General features: G+C 31.5%; 2 protein-coding genes across 3 annotated transcripts; both read left to right on the forward strand.

The window, feature by feature from the left end:
• The first annotated feature begins 878 nt into the window (after positions 1–878).
• On the forward strand, positions 879–5,747 carry Kap-alpha3 (karyopherin alpha3). Its single transcript, XM_075289365.1, has 4 exons — positions 879–1,162; positions 2,248–3,459; positions 5,123–5,299; positions 5,369–5,747. The coding sequence occupies exons 1-4, from the start codon at positions 1,097–1,099 to the stop codon at positions 5,462–5,464; spliced, it is 1,551 nt and encodes a 516-aa protein (XP_075145480.1). The 5' UTR covers positions 879–1,096; the 3' UTR covers positions 5,465–5,747.
• Positions 5,748–10,059: 4,312 nt separating this feature from the next.
• On the forward strand, positions 10,060–17,617 carry LOC142220308 (mitochondrial pyruvate carrier 2). Of its 2 annotated transcripts, none has more exons than XM_075289367.1 (5): positions 10,060–10,178; positions 10,331–10,589; positions 10,664–10,704; positions 16,928–17,204; positions 17,266–17,617. In XM_075289367.1, exons 2-4 carry the CDS (start codon positions 10,448–10,450, stop codon positions 17,183–17,185), a joined length of 441 nt encoding a protein of 146 aa, XP_075145482.1. In that variant the 5' UTR covers positions 10,060–10,178; positions 10,331–10,447; the 3' UTR covers positions 17,186–17,204; positions 17,266–17,617. The 2 variants fall into 2 exon arrangements, with proteins under 2 accessions (XP_075145482.1, XP_075145481.1); XM_075289366.1 differs by having other exon boundaries at positions 10,086–10,178; positions 10,297–10,589.
• Positions 17,618–20,280: the final 2,663 nt, after the last annotated feature.

The following is a 20,280-nucleotide window of genomic DNA, read 5'->3' on the forward strand; positions in this document are numbered from 1 at the left end:
TATGGGATCGATAACACATTTACCGATTATTTAGTCATCGCCGACAAGTCGTATCGATCCGACACAGTGTAAGATTCTTTACAAACACCGACATTCCGTCCGGAATAGCTGATTGTCTGTAAAGGATAATATTATTGGTAACATTCGAATTCTAATCAGCGTTGCCATGTTTAAAATAAAGCCCTAAAAATAAAACCTTAAAAAAGGAAAAGTTATTGAATTTATATTATTGGCCATTCCCTACAAGCTATATTGTATTGTAGCATTATATTTCTTCTTTAAGTTTAGCTTTATTGAGGTGGGTATTAAGTTCGAGTTTAGTGGCTCAAAAATAAATCTACAAGTAGAATAACAGAATAACTTTTTTTTTAGCAAATTTTGTGGGAAATAATCCAAAGCAACAATTAAAAAAGTTTATTTTTTCTAAAATAAATGAGCTAAGAAAAGCAGCCGTGAAAAATGGATACTGCCAACATAAAGGTGAGTACTATGTTCGGTTTTTTTCACCAAAACACAAAATTAAAAGTACAAATATATTTATGAAGACGATTATATTTTGATCAAGTCTTGCCAAATAATGGATGGAAAAGATCTAAAGAATCGATTGCAAATAATTTTATATTTCTAAATTTTTTAATTAAAAAAGTAACCGTGAAAACAAGCTGGTTTTCAGTTTGAAAACTGAACATAGTACTCAGCTTAGTAATTGAAAATAAATATATACATAAATGTTCGTATCGGATATTTTCATAACAATGTCATGTAAAGCCCCACTAATATGCAATCTCATTGTCTAAAGTAACGGCTTAATAGGTATAATTTCTGACGCCGTTATCTCTAAATGAGAGGCAATGATATACATTTCGTCGTTCGTCATCGGCATCAATCGTTGCGTTTACTGTCTTTTTCTTCGATTTAATCAGTGATTTTTGATACAGGACCATATAAATTGTATTGAAAAACCATTAGCAACTATATACATTCATTTCTTAACGAAGAAATAAAGTAAGAAGTATTTGAATCAATTGGAATCTTCTACGGAATAAAACGTAATTTTACTGAAGGCAGTAGCTAAAAGAAAAAAATAGAAGAAAAAATGACGTCTGTGGAACCAAATGTGAATCGCTTGCAAAATTTCAAAAACAAAGGCAAAGATCAAGAGGTAAGCTAAAGATTTTTATATATTTGTATTTTATTGTAAAAAAAAACCACACCCATATTAACAAAATGGAATGACTTTTAAAATTTCTCGAAATTTTTTTGTGTAAAATTTCCTTGAGATGGCACATGTTTTTGTTGTAAAATGGATGTGGTCCGTTCCCGAGATTGTGGTGGTGTCTGTAGTACATATAGGTGTAATGAAGTACTAGCAGAAATGAGGAATTAGCAAATAGAGGAAAAACGAATTGCTTAACCTCCATTTGCTATCTATATGTATGCATTATTCAATTTAATTTTTGTATTTATATTGATTTTGTACCAAAAGGTAATGACGTTTTTCTATGAGATTGTGAAATTTATTCCTCACACAGTGTCCATAATAAAAATTGAATTGATAATTTTATTCCATGTCATTGATATTATTAATACCCTCTGTTTCTTCTTCCATTCCTCGTGGTATTACGGTGATTTTTTTCACATGTACGCCTTGTTCCTACATTTACTGTTTGTTTCTTCTTTGACGACGCAGACACATGCACAGGTTTGAGCGGGTGTGTGTGTAATTTGTTTTCGAATGCGTTTGTATGTGTGCAGCAAAGTGCCCAAGTACAACCCTGTGTAGTGGTTGATCAATATAGAGGGGAAAAACAGGGTTGGCAATGTAAATGAATTGTTCAAATTGGCAATTAAAGTGGGTCGACATGTCTGCCCATTAAAAAGATCTGCCATTTTATGAACAATTAATGGATATGGGCTTTCAAATAGGACTAATGGGATCTTTCACGGTCTGTGTCTGCTTTATATATAGTCAGACCAATACTCGTATATGTTTAGGAAATGGGGACTTTGTATGACTAAATAAAACTATGCATGCATGATTTTTCCACCAAAACGCTAAGTTCAAAGCTATATTTTTGTCCCATTTATTATTATTTTTTTTTATCAATTTTTGACATCATGAAAAAGATCAAGGATAACATTTTAATAGTAGCCACAAGTTTGGACCATGTCTTTTTATATTTATGTTCCACAACCAATCTGCTAATTTATTATTTATTTGTTTAAACTTTTTTTTCTATATTTTAGGAAATGCGACGACGACGAAATGAAGTCACAGTGGAATTGCGCAAAAACAAACGTGAGGAAACTCTCCTTAAACGACGCAATGTCCCCAATATGGACTCAAATACAGATGAAGATGATCAGTTGCCAAATCAAATCAATTTGAAGAAATTAGCTGAAGCCGCTGCTGATTCAAGGGATCCCGAACAGCAATTGGCTGCTGTGCAATCTGCTCGCAAACTGCTATCGTCTGACAAGAATCCACCCATTAATGATTTAATAAAGAGCGACATTCTACCCATATTGGTTGAGTGCCTCAAGCAACACAATCACACCATGTTGCAATTTGAAGCAGCTTGGGCTTTAACAAATATCGCTTCTGGCACTTCAGAACAAACAAATCAAGTTGTAGCTGCCGGTGCTGTCCCTCTCTTCTTGCAGTTATTATCTTCACCCGCTCCAAATGTATGTGAACAAGCCGTCTGGGCTCTGGGTAATATTATTGGTGATGGGCCAGAACTGCGTGATTTTGTAATAAAACATGGTGTGGTTCAACCATTGTTGTCATTTATCAAACCCGATATACCAATTTCCTTTTTACGTAATGTCACCTGGGTTATTGTGAATTTATGCCGCAACAAAGATCCCCCTCCACCGGCCGCCACAATTCATGAAATCTTGCCCGCTCTAAATATGTTGATTCACCACACAGACACCAACATTTTGGTAGACACTGTATGGGCAATTAGTTATTTAACTGATGGCGGCAATGATCAAATTCAAATGGTTATTGAGAGTGGTATTGTACCAAAATTAATACCTCTTTTGGGTCATGCTGAAGTTAAAGTACAGACAGCCGCTCTACGAGCTGTCGGCAACATTGTTACTGGCTCCGATGAACAAACACAAGTGGTACTCAATTATGATGCTTTATCATATTTCCCAGCATTATTGTCTCACCAAAAGGAGAAGATACGCAAGGAAGCCGTATGGTTTTTATCTAACATCACAGCCGGTAATCAGTCACAAGTGCAGGCTGTTATCAATTGTGGTCTTTTACCGAAAATTATTGAAAATTTACGACATGGCGAATTCCAAACACAAAAAGAAGCTGCATGGGCCATTAGCAATTTGACTATTAGTGGTAATCGTGAGCAAGTGTTTACGCTCATCAAAGAGGGAGTTATATCACCATTCTGTGATCTTTTAGTATGTCAAGATACCCAAGTTATTAATGTAAGTACTGTGTGAAATATTTAATTGGTTTTTATTTTTCTACCATAAAATAAATCGTATCATCAATGTAGTTATTGACATCCAGTAGAAAATTTTTAGCAAAAATTGGTTTTAAACCATAAAAACGAACATATCCAGAAATGGTAGAGTGTATTGAAATCCTTACAGCTCTGGTCGGGTAAAAACATATATAATTAAGAATTACCTACTTTAATGTTCCTTGAAAAATAGAATCTGTTGATAATGGAAATAATTTAGGATATAAAGGATATCGTCACTACGCTTTGTTGTAGACTTATTTAAATCTAACGGCTTCACAAGGTTCTGTAATACGGCGTGTGAGTGGAAAAATTGTGAAACAGCGAATACTGTGTTCTAAGCCGGAAGCAAAATTTGAGAAATATAAAAATATAGAGAAGTAGCTACATTAGAAGATATTACAACCAATTTAATAATAGCGTATATTCGAGTTTTCAATGTTCATATGGTCCAGATATCGAATCAAACTATTCTTTTTTTTCGAAGTTGCCTAATAAGTTATTTACGATATTTTTACCTGCTTGTGTCGGCAGAACGCAATGTTTCCGACGTCAAATTTGTTTCAGGATGTGTGATCTCTAAAATTGAGTAAAAGTCACTACACGCATTTCGGACAGGGCGCGCAACATCCGGTTGATCCACTTTTTTTTTTAATTGGCAACTGTGAAGCTCCTCTAAAGTCCATTGAAAGATTTCTAGGATTAGTCACTTTAACTCTTAACAGTGTCCATATTTTTAAATTAATTTTTCAGTTCAGCGACAAAAAGCTACAGTAGGAATGTAGATCTTCGTCGATAGCAGAAGATAACTGTCCCCAGCCTGCTGGCTATGGTTGAGTTGTTCGGGAAGTTATATCGCATTTTTCGTATATTAGAAAGGTACTTTGTTCAATTAATTCTACGCCGATAATTTTTTGACTCGTGACTTTACGAGATATCAACATAAAAGGAATTGTATCACATTCCCATTTTTCGACATTTTGTCCTTAAAGTTCTCAATTTCGAAAAATATCAAAAGTCAATTTTTAAGATTACAAAAAATTTAAAAATCAATTAAGAAGTCATTTCAACTTTGTATCCCTCATCCATTAATAGTTTGTTAGATGTCCAGATGATGATGCCACTCTGGATTATGTCGGCTGATTTCGAGTAAAATGTATCCGCCAAAAAATTGTATAATTTAATAAATAAAATGTAAAATATCGATAGCAGAATATATCGACGAAAGGTTTGTATTTATTTGGACTGGTAAACACGAGTAATAACTAAATTTAAAAAAAAAAAAAACATTTTTAGAACATGGAACATAGGATTTTACCCCCTTTTTATGTTATCTTAAATATCGTACACCTTTGTTGTTATGGCTGGGGAGCCGCGTTAGTGTTAGACTAAAAGTAGTCATTAAATATTAGATTTATCACAGAACTATTTAATGCTCAGGTACTTGCTAAGAGTAATATGTTTATTGGCCTTGAAGGCTTTATATTAGTATATGATTCAATAAATAAATAAATATTTTTTTTACATGGAATTTAAATACACATTTTCATTTGATAGTGAATAATCAAAATTCCTAAATCCTCGAATTTTAAATGTAAACGAATTTAACTATGATTTTTCTGCAGGTTGTCCTAGATGGTCTTAACAATATGCTCAAAATGGCTGACAGCCATGTGCAAGAGGTAGCCAACTTGATTGAGGAATGTGATGGTCTTGAAAAAATTGAAAAATTACAAAACCATGAAAATGTGGAAATCTACAAACTGGCATATGAAATCATTGAACAACACTTTTCCGATGAGGTAAGAGGATTCTGTTGATCTCGAAAAAGTACAAAAAAAAAATTAAATCTCTTTTTCTTTATCTTGCAGCTTGAACAAGCATCAATGGCACCAGCTTCGGATGGAGCACAATATCAATTTGATCCAAATGCTGATAGCAGACTACCGAACTCATTTAATTTTTAACAAAATTTCCCTTATTTTTCAATGTGACCATGATTTTACGATAAATGTTGTCTTGTACATTGCAAACAATCGAAATCTTTATTTTTTAGTTATTATTTAATTTAGAATCGTAACACACAAAAAGAGAAAAGAACACAGTAAACAAAAAAACAAGGATTTATCAAAATTGCAAATAACAAGAACGAACATACTGAGTCCATGATAATTTAATTATTGTAATAATTTAATACTTTATAAATCATCTATATATAATTATATATATATACATACACATAAAACCAAACAGATTTATTGAATTTTTGAGTTTTAAAAACAATTTTGAAAAAAAAAACAACCTAAATTAAACCTCGACTTCCTTTTATTCTGGAAATTTATATAAGTCACTCTATCCCTATCCCCCACATCCTTGGTCTTCCCCCCTCTACCTTTTACCTTGGTCCCTTGTAATATCCTTTATCTTTTATATAAAACCAACATTTTTTTTGTAAAACAACAAATAAGAAATTCGTCTGTACTAAAAAAACCTATTTACTTTAAAGAATTTTTTATTTTATATAATTTTAATTTTTTTTCTTTGGAACTAAAAATACATTGTAGTAAAACAAACTATCTTCAAAATTTTTGAAACGAAGAAATCTTGTTTTATATCTTTATTTTGCCACCAGTAAATTGTCTTGTGTTTTAGACATGCGCATTTCTGAGATTTCTTCCGTTTAGATTCATTTTTAATCATCGTTAAAATAAACAAATTCATTATGTCATAGATAAATACCATCAATATTCGCTCATTAATCAACAAAATTCATTCAAGTATTTAAAAACGCCAACATATTTAAAAAATATTAGAACGTTTTTAAAACAAAAGAAAACTTTTAAATCGTAAATATAATTATATAAAAATAAAAGACAACAGAGGATGTCATTTTTTTCAGTTTTGTTTGTACTTAAGTGATTATCGAACAAAATTTCTGTTGAGGCTTTATAGAATTTCAAGCCGATACATTTTAATGTAACGAGAGGTTAAAAGAACTGTCCCCAGCCTGCTGGCTATGGTTGAGTTGTTCGGGGAAGTCATATCGTTTTTTTTTTTGTATAAATGGAAGGCATTTTTCGTATATTATAAAAATACTTTGCTCAATTAATTCTACGCCGATAATTTTTTGACTCGAGAATTTTTTACGATATATCAACATGAGAAGAATTGTATCACATTCCCATTTTTCAACGTTTTGTCCTTAAAGTTCTCAGTTTGAAAAAAAAAACTTTGTATCCCTAATCCATGCCCAAGTTCGCAAATCCACTCCCAAGTGAATGTGAATTAATTCCACGATTTTGGTTTCCTAGAATCCACTTACACCGCAAGTGAAATTAATTCACTTGCAAAAGTCTTGGTAAAAGTTGAATTATGTCCAATATGGATGTGTTTCCGGTTCAAAAAAGTACTCGGGTAAAAAAATCGTGTTTTATATTTAATACATGAGTATTATTAAAAACGTGTCATTTTTAATAAAAAAAAATTAAAATAAATCTATTGATTTCACTTATTTTTGGAAGTGGATATCCGAACATGGGTGCCATTGATAGTTTGCTAGGTGCCCACTGTCGATTATGATATCGGCTGATTTCGAGTAAAATTTATCCGCCAAAAAATTTTATCATTTAAAGGTGGGTACTATGTTCGGTTTTCGAGTTCAAAACCACTTTATTTTCGCGATTACTTTTCTTTAAATAATCAAAATTATAATTGACAACAAACTTATTCCTGTAACGTCTTGTCGAAATCTAGAGGAACAAGTAACTGCGCATCAATTGAGTCAATTTATCTGCTTTGTATTGAGCTGTTTTAATAAAGTAACCACGAAAATTTCAACGCGAAAAGCGAACATAGTACTTACCTTAATAAATAAAACGTAGCGGTTAGAGCACGGTTGCCACAGTTGGTAGAATTCTACCAAAGATGGTAGATTTTTTACTGTTTCTTAGAATTCTTGATGTTTTGGTAGATTTTGCAAAATCATCCTCTCCAACCAAGAAGCATCTCAGTTTTCTATATATAGAAATATAATTTTGAGAAAATTTTCTATATATAGAAATATAATTTGACAAATTTTTCTATAAAAATAAAATTTTAAGAAAATTTTCTATAGAAACAAAATTTTGACAACATTTTCTATAAAAATAGAATATTGGAAAACTTTATATAAAAATATAATTTTGAGAAAATTCTCTATTGAAATAAAATTTTGAGAAAATTTTCTATAGAAATAGAAATTGAGGAAATACAATTTTCAGAAAATTTTCTATTGAAATAAAATTTTGACTTCAAAATAAGATTTTTTTAATTTGATTTTTAAAAAATTATATCGGATAATCGTCAAGCCGCCGTTGGCAAAAGTTGAAAGCCGTTGCCAAGAAAAAATGGAACGGCTTCGTTCTCTCAAGGAGTAACATATCTTGTCGTGTGTTTATAAAGGGTGATTCTTTTGAGGTTAGGATTTTCATGCATTAGTATTTGACAGATCACGTGGGATTTCAGACATGGTGTCAAAGAGAAAGATGCTCAGTATGCTTTGACATTTCATCATGAATAGACTTACGATCTGCCACAACGTCGAATTTTCAGTGAATGGGCCCTAGAAAAGTTGGCAGAAAATCCGCTTTTTTATCGACAAATTTTGTTCAGCGATGAGGCTCATTTCTGGTAGAATGGCTACGTAAATAAGCAAAATTGCCGCATTTGGAGTGAAGAGCAACCAGAAGCCGTTCAAGAACTGCCCATGCATCCCGAAAAATGCACTGTTTGGTGTGGTTTGTACGCTGGTGGAATCATTGGACCGTATTTTTTCAAAGATGCTGTTGGACGCAACGTTACGGTGAATGGCGATCGCTATCGTTCGATGCTAACAAACTTTTTGTTGCCAAAAATAGAAGAACTGAACTTGGTTGACATGTGGTTTCAACAAGATGGCGCTACATGCCACACAGCTCGCGATTCTATGGCCATTTTGAGGGAAAACTTCGGAGAACAATTCATCTCAAGAAATGGACCGGTAAGTTGGCCACCAAGATCATGCGATTTGACGCCTTTAGACTATTTTTTGTGGGGCTACGTCAAGTCTAAAGTCCACAGAAATAAGCCAGCAACTATTCCAGCTTTGGAAGACAACATTTCCGAAGAAATTCGGGCTATTCCGGCCGAAATGCTCGAAAAAGTTGCCCAAAATTGGACTTTCCGAATGGACCACCTAAGACGCAGCCGCGGTCAACATTTAAATGAAATTATCTTCAAAAAGTAAATGTCATGGACCAATCTAACGTTTCAAATAAAGAACCGATGAGATTTTGCAAATTTTATGCGTTTTTTTAAAAAAAAAAGTTATCAAGCTCTTAACAAATCACCCTTTAAATCGTACAAATCAGTGTTGCCAGGTAAACTTTGAACTTTCCCCCAATTTTTAAGAAAAAACTCCAAATTGGTCTAGATATTTTTCAAACACCCCCGAAAATTTTGTGTAAAGGTGGGTATTAAGTTCGAGTTTAGCCGCTAAAGGTGGGTATTAAGTTCGAGTTTAGCCGCTAAAATCGTAAATTTTTCACGATTACTTTTCTTATATAATCCATTTTATGGAATACAAACTTTGTGAAAATTTGCTTTGGGCTATTCCCCATCAAGTTATAATGAAATCTGCAACAAATATGTATAATTTTTTACCTTTTTTTTTGCTGGTGGGTATTAAGAGAGTGGTAGAATTGCATTTAGTTAAGAATTATTCAACTTTATGAGATGTAAAATATTTTTACACCTAAAAATTTTAAAAATCCCACGAAACGTGCAAAAAATCTAAATTTGGGGGAACCCCCAACCTGGCAGCACTGGTACGCCGTATATTCCGTCAACGAAACGTTACGAATACCCAGATGACATTTTTTCAATGTATGCATCAGGGATGTTAAATTTGTTTTGTACTTTTTTTAAACAATATGAGTATAAAAAGTAATGTGGTAACTCCGAGAACATTTGGTACTTTTTAAACCTTCAAATTTGAAGGTTTGTTTTTGAATTTCTAAAGCCTTTTGATGATGATTGTCTATGCAGAGAATTTTAAATATAAGGGTGATAAATACGTCTGAATTCAAATGAGACATATCCTATGTCACGCATTGCTAGATATGAGCACCACCAACTGAGTAACGCTTGGTTTTAATCTCCGCAATCATTTACAAGATATCTATAAGATTTTGCTTCCAACCTTCATAAAATTTGGTATTTTGGTACCAAATTGGTACAATGGAAAGAATCTAACAAGAACTCATTCCAACTTTAGGTTGTGTTCACACATTATACTCGGGAGCATATGTCTGACTTGAATAATTTATGAATTACAGCATTATTTCCGGAAGTACTACAATAAAATTATGAAAAAAAAGGAAAAGGCTTTCAGCAAAGTACTTTTTCGAAGCTGATTCAGTACAACTTTAAGAATGCTATTTATCATCACTGGTTTCCTTCTACAACAACAAATATTCGCAACCACTGTTTGATGTTATCTATAAATAGTACGTTTATTTTTTCTAAGTAAATGTTTGCCAGTTGGCCATTAGTTTGTGTTTGATTTTATATTTAGAATTCACACATTTTTTCATCTCATTTTTAACTACAAATTTCGGTTTCCGTAAACTAAAATACTTGCGGATATTGTTTGTAAAGGCCAAGGTAAGTAAGGTGGAGAAAGCTTTTGAGAGATTCTTTTTGTTGTGCTTTTCTTTTCGGTGAATTTGTGTTTATATTTGTCTGGTTCTCTCTGCCTCTCTCTAACGATTATGTGGGGAAGCGAACAAAATTTCTTTTTTTTTTGCCATAAACAGCGTAGTTTAAATAAACAACATTGCCATAACGTTTGTTGAGTGGCGGCCATCATCTGATTCTATTCGCAAATTCTGTTCCACGGTTGACGTTTTCAAGGTTCCAACTTGTTTAATTCAATGGCTTCCACTACAACCCCCCCAAATCCCCCACCGGCTCCAGCAAAATTGAGTTTCCCATCAAAGGTTTACAATGGTTTAGTAGGTGCCGTAGACAAACATGTTCCAACGAAATTACGTCCATTGTGGAATCACCCTGCTGGTATGTCGTCGTAGTCGTCACATCACAAAGATTCGTATATTCCTAATGATGATATTGTTTTGAATATATTTTAGGGCCTAAAACGATCTTCTTTTGGTCTCCCGTATTTAAATGGGTAAGTTTTATATAATCATTCGATTTTAGATTCATTTGCATGTAAAAATGACAAACGTCATTGTGGGTAAGTGCTCTTTTGACAAGTTTAGATCCCCCGCTACTTACAAATTGTTTTGTCGTACAACGTATATAGGGTAGGACTTGATTTGAGACGACAATATTGATAAGCTTTATCAATGTCACATCTAGATTGTTTCTAATTTAATAAATAGAGTTTAAGTACTTTATAAAGACAAACAGAGATTAGGAAATAATTAAATTAGCTACGAAAGTTCGTGTACCCTAGTATTTGATTAGTACACCGTTTCCATTAAAAAACAATATTTTTGGAGATTCCAAAATCGGAAATCTACTTTTGGAAAATAAAGTTATTGGAATTCTCCCAGCTTGGATTAATCGACATTTATGTTTTTAAAAGATCGAGTCAAACCGACAAATTTACTTTTGATTGTGGTTGAAATAGGGCAACCCATGTTTGATAGCTACCAATCGAATTTTAAATGCCGGTACTATGTTCAATTTTCAAGTTGAAAGCACATTTTTTCGCGCTTACTTATTTTAACATTTCAAGATATAAATAAAAACAAAAATACTGCTGTTAAATCTCGAAAATGTAAATGAATAAACGTAAACCTCAATTGAGCCAAACAATCAATCCGCTTTAAAATTATTTTAATAAGTAACCTCGACAATAAAGTGATTTTCAACTCGAAACCCGAACATAGTGCCGGCCTTAACGTAATAATCGTACGGTAGATTTTTCATTCGAAAGGGGAATATGTTGCAGATATTTTATTCTTGGACAGCATAAGTCCATATTTCAAAAATAACGATTTTATCAAAATTTATATGAAGTTGAAAGTCGCCTTTTCCAAAATTTTGTAGAACCGAAAATCAAATAAATTTAACTTTGCAAAATTCTAGATCCTAACTCTCATTCTAGATCCTAGCTTCAATTTAATTTAATATATCATCTAAAGTTGATCAATAATCTATGCTAACTTCCCTTGACCGTTAGGTAAGGTTAGGATAGGTATAGTGGCAGCCCGATATTTCAAACTTACTTAGACTATTCAGTTCACCACTGTGATACCACAGTGGTGAACCTCTCTCTTATCACTAAGTGCTGCCCGATTCGATGTTTAGCTCAATGACAAGAGACCTACCTTTTATAGCCGTGTCCAAACAGCGTTTAACCTTCCGGCGAAGCTTTGAAAGGCTCAGAAATATCACCAGCATCACTGAGTGCTTATTATCACGGTTACCACAGTTGGTAGAATTCTACCAGAAATGGTAAATTTTTTACTGTTTGGTAGATTGGTAGAATTCTTGATGTTTTGGTAGATTTTACAGAGTAATCCTCTCCAATTAAGAGGTACTTCAGAAATTTTCTATAGATATAAAACTTTGAAAATTTTTTCTATAGAAATAAAATTTTGACAAATTTTTCTATATAAATAAAATGTTAAAAAATTTCTATAGAAATGAAATTTTGACAAAATTTTCTATAGAAATAAAGTTTTGACAAAATAAGATCTTTTTATTAGGTAGTTTTTCTCTAAATTTTAGTAGATTATTTTTGGCTCGAATGGCAATCGTGCTTATTATCCATCGCTTTTTTGTTTCTTTTTTTTTGTGTTCGATCGAAACTGGGGTTGAACCCATTACCCTATGTATGCAAAGCGGACATGTTAACCATTGCACTGTGACTGTTCCGGCCAAGTACAGTGAAGGGCTGTGTGCTATAGCGATAAAATTTTCTATAGAGATAAAATTTTGCCAAAATTTTCTACAGAGATAAAATAGGGCAAAAATTTTCTGTAGTATCTCTACAGAAAAAAATGTTTATAGAGATAAAATTTTGCAAAAAAAAACTTCTATAGAAATAAAATTTTGCAACAATTTTCAATGGAGATAAAATTTTGCCAAAACTTTCTATAGAAATAAAAATTTTGCAAAGAACCTTTCTATAGAAATAAACATTTTGCAAAAATTTTCTATAGAGATTTGCAAAATTTTTCTATAGAGATAAAATTTTGACAATATTTTCTAAAGAAATAAAATTTTGTCAAAATTTTCTAAAGAAATAAAATATTGACAAAATTTTCTATAGAAATAAAATTTGATAAAAATTTTTTATGCTCGAATGACAACCGTGTGTGCTGTCGAAGAAATTAGATGTAAATTTGCACACCCTAATCGGTTTTTAACTACAAAAGCTGACCAAGATAGATAAAAAAGTATTGGATAGAGATGTGTACGAAGATGCATCCCTTTAGCCAGGCATTTATCTCTAGCGGAAAAGTAGTTTACGTTCCAATAACACAGTTTTGCCATGTGTTCTCACAAATAAAGTTAATGTTTGCCCTTTTTGAACTATTTTTAATTGAATTCCTTATATCCACCTTTTTACCCCAGTTTTATTTTTCGATAACCCTAAAAAAATCGAATTTAGGAAGGTTCATAAATATACCCGCTCATATGAAAGGTTACCTTTCGTACAGGACTTCATCTCAACCGCCACGAAGTTAAAATTTTTACGCCTCAATACGTCGATAATGAAGGCTAACATAAAAGCTACATGAAGGCAAGGGTCCAAATAATTTTCACATTATTTGAGGGTGGAATTTAATGACGAATGCAGTTAAGAATAATTTACATTTTTTCCGTTTATTTAAAATCTATAAGAAGGAATTTATTAAATTTTTGATCTACCTTAAAAACATTGGCATAACTTCCATACGTGATATATTTATTTGAAAAAAAAATTATATGACGTCGGATTATGAATCGTTTATTCGACTATCTATTGAACTCATAAACGGCATACGATATTTCCAGTATAACGTATTTTGTTGTTTTACAAATGTAGAGCTTTGTGCCAAAAGAAAAAAAAACAGCGTCAGCACAGAGATATTGCTTGAAACTGATAAACTATCAATTGTTCATCAATGCTTATTAGGTTTGTATTTTCGTCTGAGTACCATTTGATTCGATCGATTTTCGTTATTGAGGAAATAATTTTTAAATTTGTTAAATTATTCTTTTTTTTTTTTGTTAAATTATTTAAAGCAGAGAAAACAAACTTTGACCAACTTTTTGGTATTTGGCCGAAACGGAATGACTACATAATGGTGTAGGGTACTAGTATTAGACAGCATTTAATTTTTTTTTGGAAAATAAAATGCAATAGTTAGAAGTAAAAATTATAATGAGAAATCTCATGGAATTTTTAATACTGCTCTGCTGTAAGGAAACATGGGATATTACTCTTTGACAAAGTGTTAAAATGTCTGACATACTATAAAATCCCACGTATATATCTAAGCATGTTATAAAATCTACACATATTATAATCGGTGTTGGTGAAAAAGCATTTGCTTTGCCTTTTATTAATGCCTATATAACGAAATAAAAAAAATATATAAATTGACTATAGTATATACATTAGGATGTACCGAAGTTCATATACGATTTTGGGATTTTAGTTTTAAGATTTCAAAAAAGAATTATCAACCGATGACATTTCAAAACATTAAGGAGTTAAAAACCCAATATCAGATTTTCAAAAATTAAATAAAAAGCAAATAAATAAATATATATTCATATTTTAGTTCATACAATTCACTCCAGTCAGTGGTCTCATGGATAATTTTGTCAAAATTTTATTTCTATAGATAATTTTGTCAAAATTTTATTTCTATAGATAATTTTGTCAAAATTTTATTTCTAAAGAAAATGTCAAAATTTTATTTCTATAGAAAATTTTGTCAAAATTTTATTTCTATAGAAAATTTTGTCAAAATTTTATTTCTATAGAAAATTTTGTCAAAATTTTATTTCTATAGAAAATGTCAAAATTTTATTTCTAAAGAAAATTTTGTCAAAATTTTATTTATATAGAAAATTTTGTCAAAATTTTATTTCTATAGAAAATTTTGTCAAAATTTTATTTCTATAGAAAATTTTGTCAATTTTTTTTCTATAGAAAATTTTGTCAAAATTTTATTTCTACCGAAAATTTCAACAAAATTTTATTTCTATAGAAAATTTTGTCAAAATTTTATTTCTACCGAAAGTTTCAACAAAATTTTATTTCTATAGAAAATTTTGTCAAATTTTATTTCTACAGAAAATTTCAACAAAATTTTATTTCTATAGAAAAATTTGTCAAAATTTTATTTCTATAGAAAATTTTGTCAAAATTTTATTTCTATAGAAAAATTTGCCAAATTTTATTTCTATAGAAAATTTTGTCAACATTTTATTTCTATAGAAAATTTTGTCAAAATTTTATTTCTATAGAAAATTTTGTCAAAATTTTATTTCTATAGAAAATTTTGTCAAAATTTTATTTCTATAGAAAATTTTGTCAAAATTTTATTTCTATAGAAAATGTTGTCAAATTTTATTTCTACAGAAAATTTTAACAAAATTTTATTTCTATAGAAAATTTTGTCAAAATTTTATTTCTATGGAAAAATTTCGTCAAAATATTATTTCTATATACAATTTTGCCAAATTTAATTTCTATAAAAAATGTTGTCAAAATATTATTTCTATAGACAATTTTGTCAAAATTTTATTTCTATAGAAAATGTTGTCAACATTTTATTTCTATAGAAAATTTTGTTAAAATTATATTTCTTTACAAAATGTTGTCAACATTTTTTTCTATAGATTTTGTTTTACAACTCATCCATACTGGCATATTTTTTGTCCTTACCTTGCTCTTTAAATTGGTCAAGTAGAAAAATGTAAAGAATTAGGAACTCGCGAATTGGCTGACTTTTAGTCGTCTATCACCATCAACTTATTTCCAATTATTCTGTTAGTGCCACTAACCATCCTCTGAGATTTTGTATTTTTTTTTTTTTAAGGCGATCTTATATTTATTTATTTATTAATCCACGAAGTAATACAAAAGCCCTAGGGCCAAAAAACGTATTACATAGCAAAACAAAATACCTGAATTATAGAAAATAATTAAATTCAAAAACTTAAAATCTAGATTACCTAAATTACAAAAAAAAAAAATACTTAACCATAGTATATTTGGATCCCCAGCCATATATAAATACATTTAAAAAATGAACACTAAAATATGCCCAATTATCCATGTTAAAGCAACACAAAAATAGAGAATCATTCAGTATCACCCGAAAATGTTGCAAAAGCTTACGCCTAAAAGCATTATTAGAGTGTGAAAAAGTCTGTAATTCAATAGGCAAATAATTCCAACAACGTGCCACACGAATCAGAAAAGATCTATCGAAGGTACTACACCTACTCAGAGGAATATCAATATGATTAACCCTTGCAGACAGAATAAAAGAAAATGCATTACACAGTGGTAAAACTACTCCGCACTTAATCGTCCTATAGAAAAGATACACTGCGCGAATCTTAACGAAATCCCTGAAAGAACATCCTAACAATTCTCTAACATAACCCGATATATGTTCCCTTCTCCTAACGCCAAAGACAAATCTCACCACAGAATTAACAATACGTCCAAGTAAGTCAATATTGTTAGATGTAGTGCCCGAATAGACCTCGAGTCCATATAGTACCTGCGGCATGAGTAGCGACCAAGCTATACGATACTTAGTACCAAGTGGCAAATAAATGTTAGCAGAATAAATCCTACGTAGAACACTCAAGACCTTACGCTGGACAGATTCTATGTGGGACAAAAAGCGTAGCTGCTCATCTAGGATAACTCCAAGACAATTAAATTGACTAACAAATGCGATAACAGTCCCATCAATAAATAATCCATAATTGAAATAACGACTCGAAGAGCAAAATGCGATAGCTTTAGATTTGACCGGATTAATGGCCAACGCATTCACTGCCGACCATTGAAAAATCCGATCGAGGCAAGATTGTATATTATCACGCAATAAATCAGGACAATCCCGTGCAGAACTAAAATGTAAAAATATGTCGTCCGCAAATAAAAACGGGGTACAAAATCTGCTATCCACACAATCAGGGAGGTCATTTATATACAAAATGAATAAAAGGGGTCCCAGGACAGTGCCTTGGGGTACATCCGATGATAACCCCAGATTGCTAGACACAGCACAGTTCATCTCTACAAATTGCGACCTACCAGTCAAAAAGGACCATATCAACTTACACGCCGAATTAGAAAAATTAATAAAATTATCGTATTCAATAATTATATTGTTATCCATTTTTATTTTCATTTGTAGGGTCTTGTAATTGCCGGTCTAAGTGATTTAGCACGACCAGCTGAAACTCTTTCCGTTTCTCAATGTGGTGCATTAGCTGCTACTGGCATTATTTGGTCACGTTATTCATTGGTTATCAAACCAAAAAATTGGGGTCTATTTTCGGTGAATTTATTTGTTGGTCTAGTACAATCTATACAATTGGGAAGAGCCTATATGTATCAGCAGGAACTGAAGGAAAAAGAAAAGGCTGATGCCGCTGCTGTAGCACAGAAATAAGAAGATAACAAACCAGTGTGTGAGTATAAAATAATTTTTATAAAAAAAAGTTTAAAAAACTGTATTTAATTATTCAACAGGTTACCCAGATGTAAAGCACACAAATCCAGTGAACTATATATATTCCATAGTGTTGGACTAAATGTGTAAAATAGATGCGTGTAAAGAAATGATATTGAAGTAACTAACTAATGTTAGAAATTATGGTGATATTTTCTCAAAATAAGTAAAATTACATCAGGAATATATTTTTTATATTTAGTTTTTTTTCTCTTCTTTTAAACAGAATACAAATACATAATTTATGTATAATTATAGTAATAGCACAATTTTATTGAAAATTTAAAATATGTTATAATATTTCTGTACAAGTGACAACAAATAAAACTAAAAATAGATTATCAATTGAAAATGCGATGGAATAATATGAAATATTTGAATTTAATTTTCTAAAAAGTAATCAGAAGAGATTGTTGCCTTGAATGATTGTAAATAGAAATTGATTTAAATACATGGCACCCTATAGATATAAATTGAATTAGAACATCACTACAATCATAAATAAGAAATACGTTGTAAATTCGAAGTAAGGTTTGGATATGATCTGGCGAACAAATCCCAAGATTTCATATGGGACAATGGATGAAACATGGCTCCGAAGCACTGTTGCCACAGTTGGTAGAATTCTACCAAAAATGGTAGATTTTTTACTGTTTGATAGATTGGTAGAATTCTTTATATTTGACAAAAATCAACTATGAAAATAAACAAAACAAAATTTTATATAGAAATGAAATTTTGACAAAATTCTCTACAGAAATAAAATTTTGACAAAATTTTCTATAGAAATAAAATTTTGACAAAATTTTCTATAGAAATAAAATTTTGAAAAAAAAATTCTAAAAAAAAGTGACAAAATTTTCTATAGAAATAAAATTTTGGCAAAAGATTTTTTGTTTGGTAGTTTTGGTAAAATTTGATTCAAATTTTGGTAGAAAATGTTATTGACTGGAGTGCTCCGAAGTCTAATCGACAGTCATCCGAGTGTTCGGCACAAAATTAACCCGATTTTTGAATAAGTATAACCCGATCTTTGAATAAGTATGGACAAGGTTCCATGCTTCGTATCCACCAATCAGAGAATAGGTGACTTTAAAAAAATCACTATTACGTTGAAAAATACGTATACTTGATACGAGGACTTCTTATTTCATTAGGTCTCCGGGTATTGCAAATGGGGCATAGCGGAGTATATATATATGGGTATAGCCCATGCAAAACTTGTTCCATATCGTTTCACAATTAAATGTAGCTTCCACATAGACCGATTTAAATTCATGAGTTCCCTGAAAGCCTATTATCCACCCAATACGCTTAAATTCGCTATGGTGGGTTAGAGTTAAATAAAGCCACCATACAGATCGATCCTCAGGATATGTGTGTTTTTTAATATGGGCCATATATGATTTCTAAAGCACTCCTGAGACTCATTTTGTTTTGATCCCAAATTTGTCAGGCCGTTGAAATTCCATCGGTACTATATTCAGAATTCAAGCTGAAAACCAGCTTGTTTTCACGGTTACTTTTTTGAATTAATAATTTTAGAAATATAAAATTTTTCGAAATCAATGCCTTGGATGTTTACCATCCATAATTTGACAAGGCTTGATAAAAATATAATCGTCTTCATATATATTTTTGTACTTTTAATTTGGTGTTTTGGTGAAAAAACCGAACATAGCACCCACCTTATTGTGCAAATGGATACATCATATGTGTCACAAAACCAGGCACAACAACAAAATATTAATGGTAATTATAAACAAACAACCACTATCAACTCTTAGTAATATTTTCATTGTAATTATTAATATAGACGAGGAGAATTCAATTAAAGCATTTTATTTCTTAAATCACCACTACCCTTGTTCGGGAGTATTGAATTTGAATAGTATTAGTTAGTTTTTATTTTCAAATATTTGTCCTTATAGTATATTTTGATATTGGCCCCATTCAATTTTGGTCTCCGCTCTTGTACCATATTTATTAAAAAAAATCAGCCTCTGGCCACCATTTGACACACACCTCATCTTCATGCCGATCTCTTAAGATGCGTATACACTTACTTATTCTGAATCGGGTTCCCCATATTTGGCCTTTAGGGCCTTATATTTAATTTTTTTTTCAAATATTTGTCCTTATAGTCTATTTTGATATTGGCCCCATCCAATTTTGGTCTCCGCTCTTTTACTATATTTATTTAAAAAAGTCAGCCTCCGGCTACCATTTGACACGCACCTCATCTCTCTTCTCGTAAGATGCGTGCAATGGCCGACCGGGAGCTTGTGTATATCGCGCTCGCCGTTGCATAGTTGCAATTTTTCTCATCATAAAATTGACGAAATATCCCGGAGGGGATACACCGCCGAGGGCTTCGCTGTGAAAGCATCTGAACATTTCCTTAGTTTCCTAAGGAAAGCTAGGTTGAGTTCCACTGGGCACGAGTTCCGTTGGGCACGACCAATATTATATTGTGTGAGTGTGTAAATTTAAATTTAGCGGATAAGTGGAAGGGAAGACTACAAACCGATTCGAAATTTACGTTTCACATGAAAGACTTGCGGTGAATTTTTCCCGTAAGGGTTGTTTTGTGAACTACCTTTCCCCTCACAGACGGGAAAAATTGGCACGGATTTTTTTAATGGAATCTTTCTTATTTCAAACCAGTAAGGAAGGTCTAAAGTCGGGCGGGGCCGACTATATTATACCCTGCACCACTTTGTAGATCTAAATTTTCGATACCATATCACATCCGTCAAATGTGTTGAGGCTATATATAAAGGTTTGTCCCAAATACATACATTTAAATATCACTCGATCTGGACAGAATTTGATAGACTTCTACAAAATCTATAGAGTCAAAATTTAAGTCGGCTAATGCACTAGGGTGGAACACAATGTTATTAAAAAAATATGGGAAACATTTAAATCTGGAGCAATTTTAAGAAAACTTCGCAAAAGTTTATTTATGATTTATCGCTCGATATATATGCATTAGAAGTTTAGGAAAATTAGAGTCATTTTTACAACTTTTC

The sequence above is a fragment of the Haematobia irritans genome, chromosome 1 (genome assembly GCF_050003625.1).
Source record: "Haematobia irritans isolate KBUSLIRL chromosome 1, ASM5000362v1, whole genome shotgun sequence".
In the NCBI taxonomy this organism is placed as follows: Eukaryota; Metazoa; Arthropoda; class Insecta; order Diptera; family Muscidae; genus Haematobia; species Haematobia irritans.

What these genes read in the sequence shown, in the direction of transcription:
- Kap-alpha3 (XM_075289365.1), top strand. Translation starts at nt 1,097, where the DNA reads ATGACGTCTGTGGAACCAAATGTGAATCGCTTGCAAAATTTCAAAAAC. An exon ending in ACAAAGGCAAAGATCAAGAG is followed by an intron (nt 1,163 to 2,247) that starts GTAAGCTAAAGA and finishes TCTATATTTTAG; the next exon opens with GAAATGCGACGACGACGAAA. An exon ending in AAGATACCCAAGTTATTAAT is followed by an intron (nt 3,460 to 5,122) that starts GTAAGTACTGTG and finishes ATTTTTCTGCAG; the next exon opens with GTTGTCCTAGATGGTCTTAA.
- LOC142220308 (XM_075289367.1), top strand. Translation starts at nt 10,448, where the DNA reads ATGGCTTCCACTACAACCCCCCCAAATCCCCCACCGGCTCCAGCAAAA. An exon ending in ATTGTGGAATCACCCTGCTG is followed by an intron (nt 10,590 to 10,663) that starts GTATGTCGTCGT and finishes AATATATTTTAG; the next exon opens with GGCCTAAAACGATCTTCTTT. An exon ending in GGTCTCCCGTATTTAAATGG is followed by an intron (nt 10,705 to 16,927) that starts GTAAGTTTTATA and finishes TTTCATTTGTAG; the next exon opens with GGTCTTGTAATTGCCGGTCT.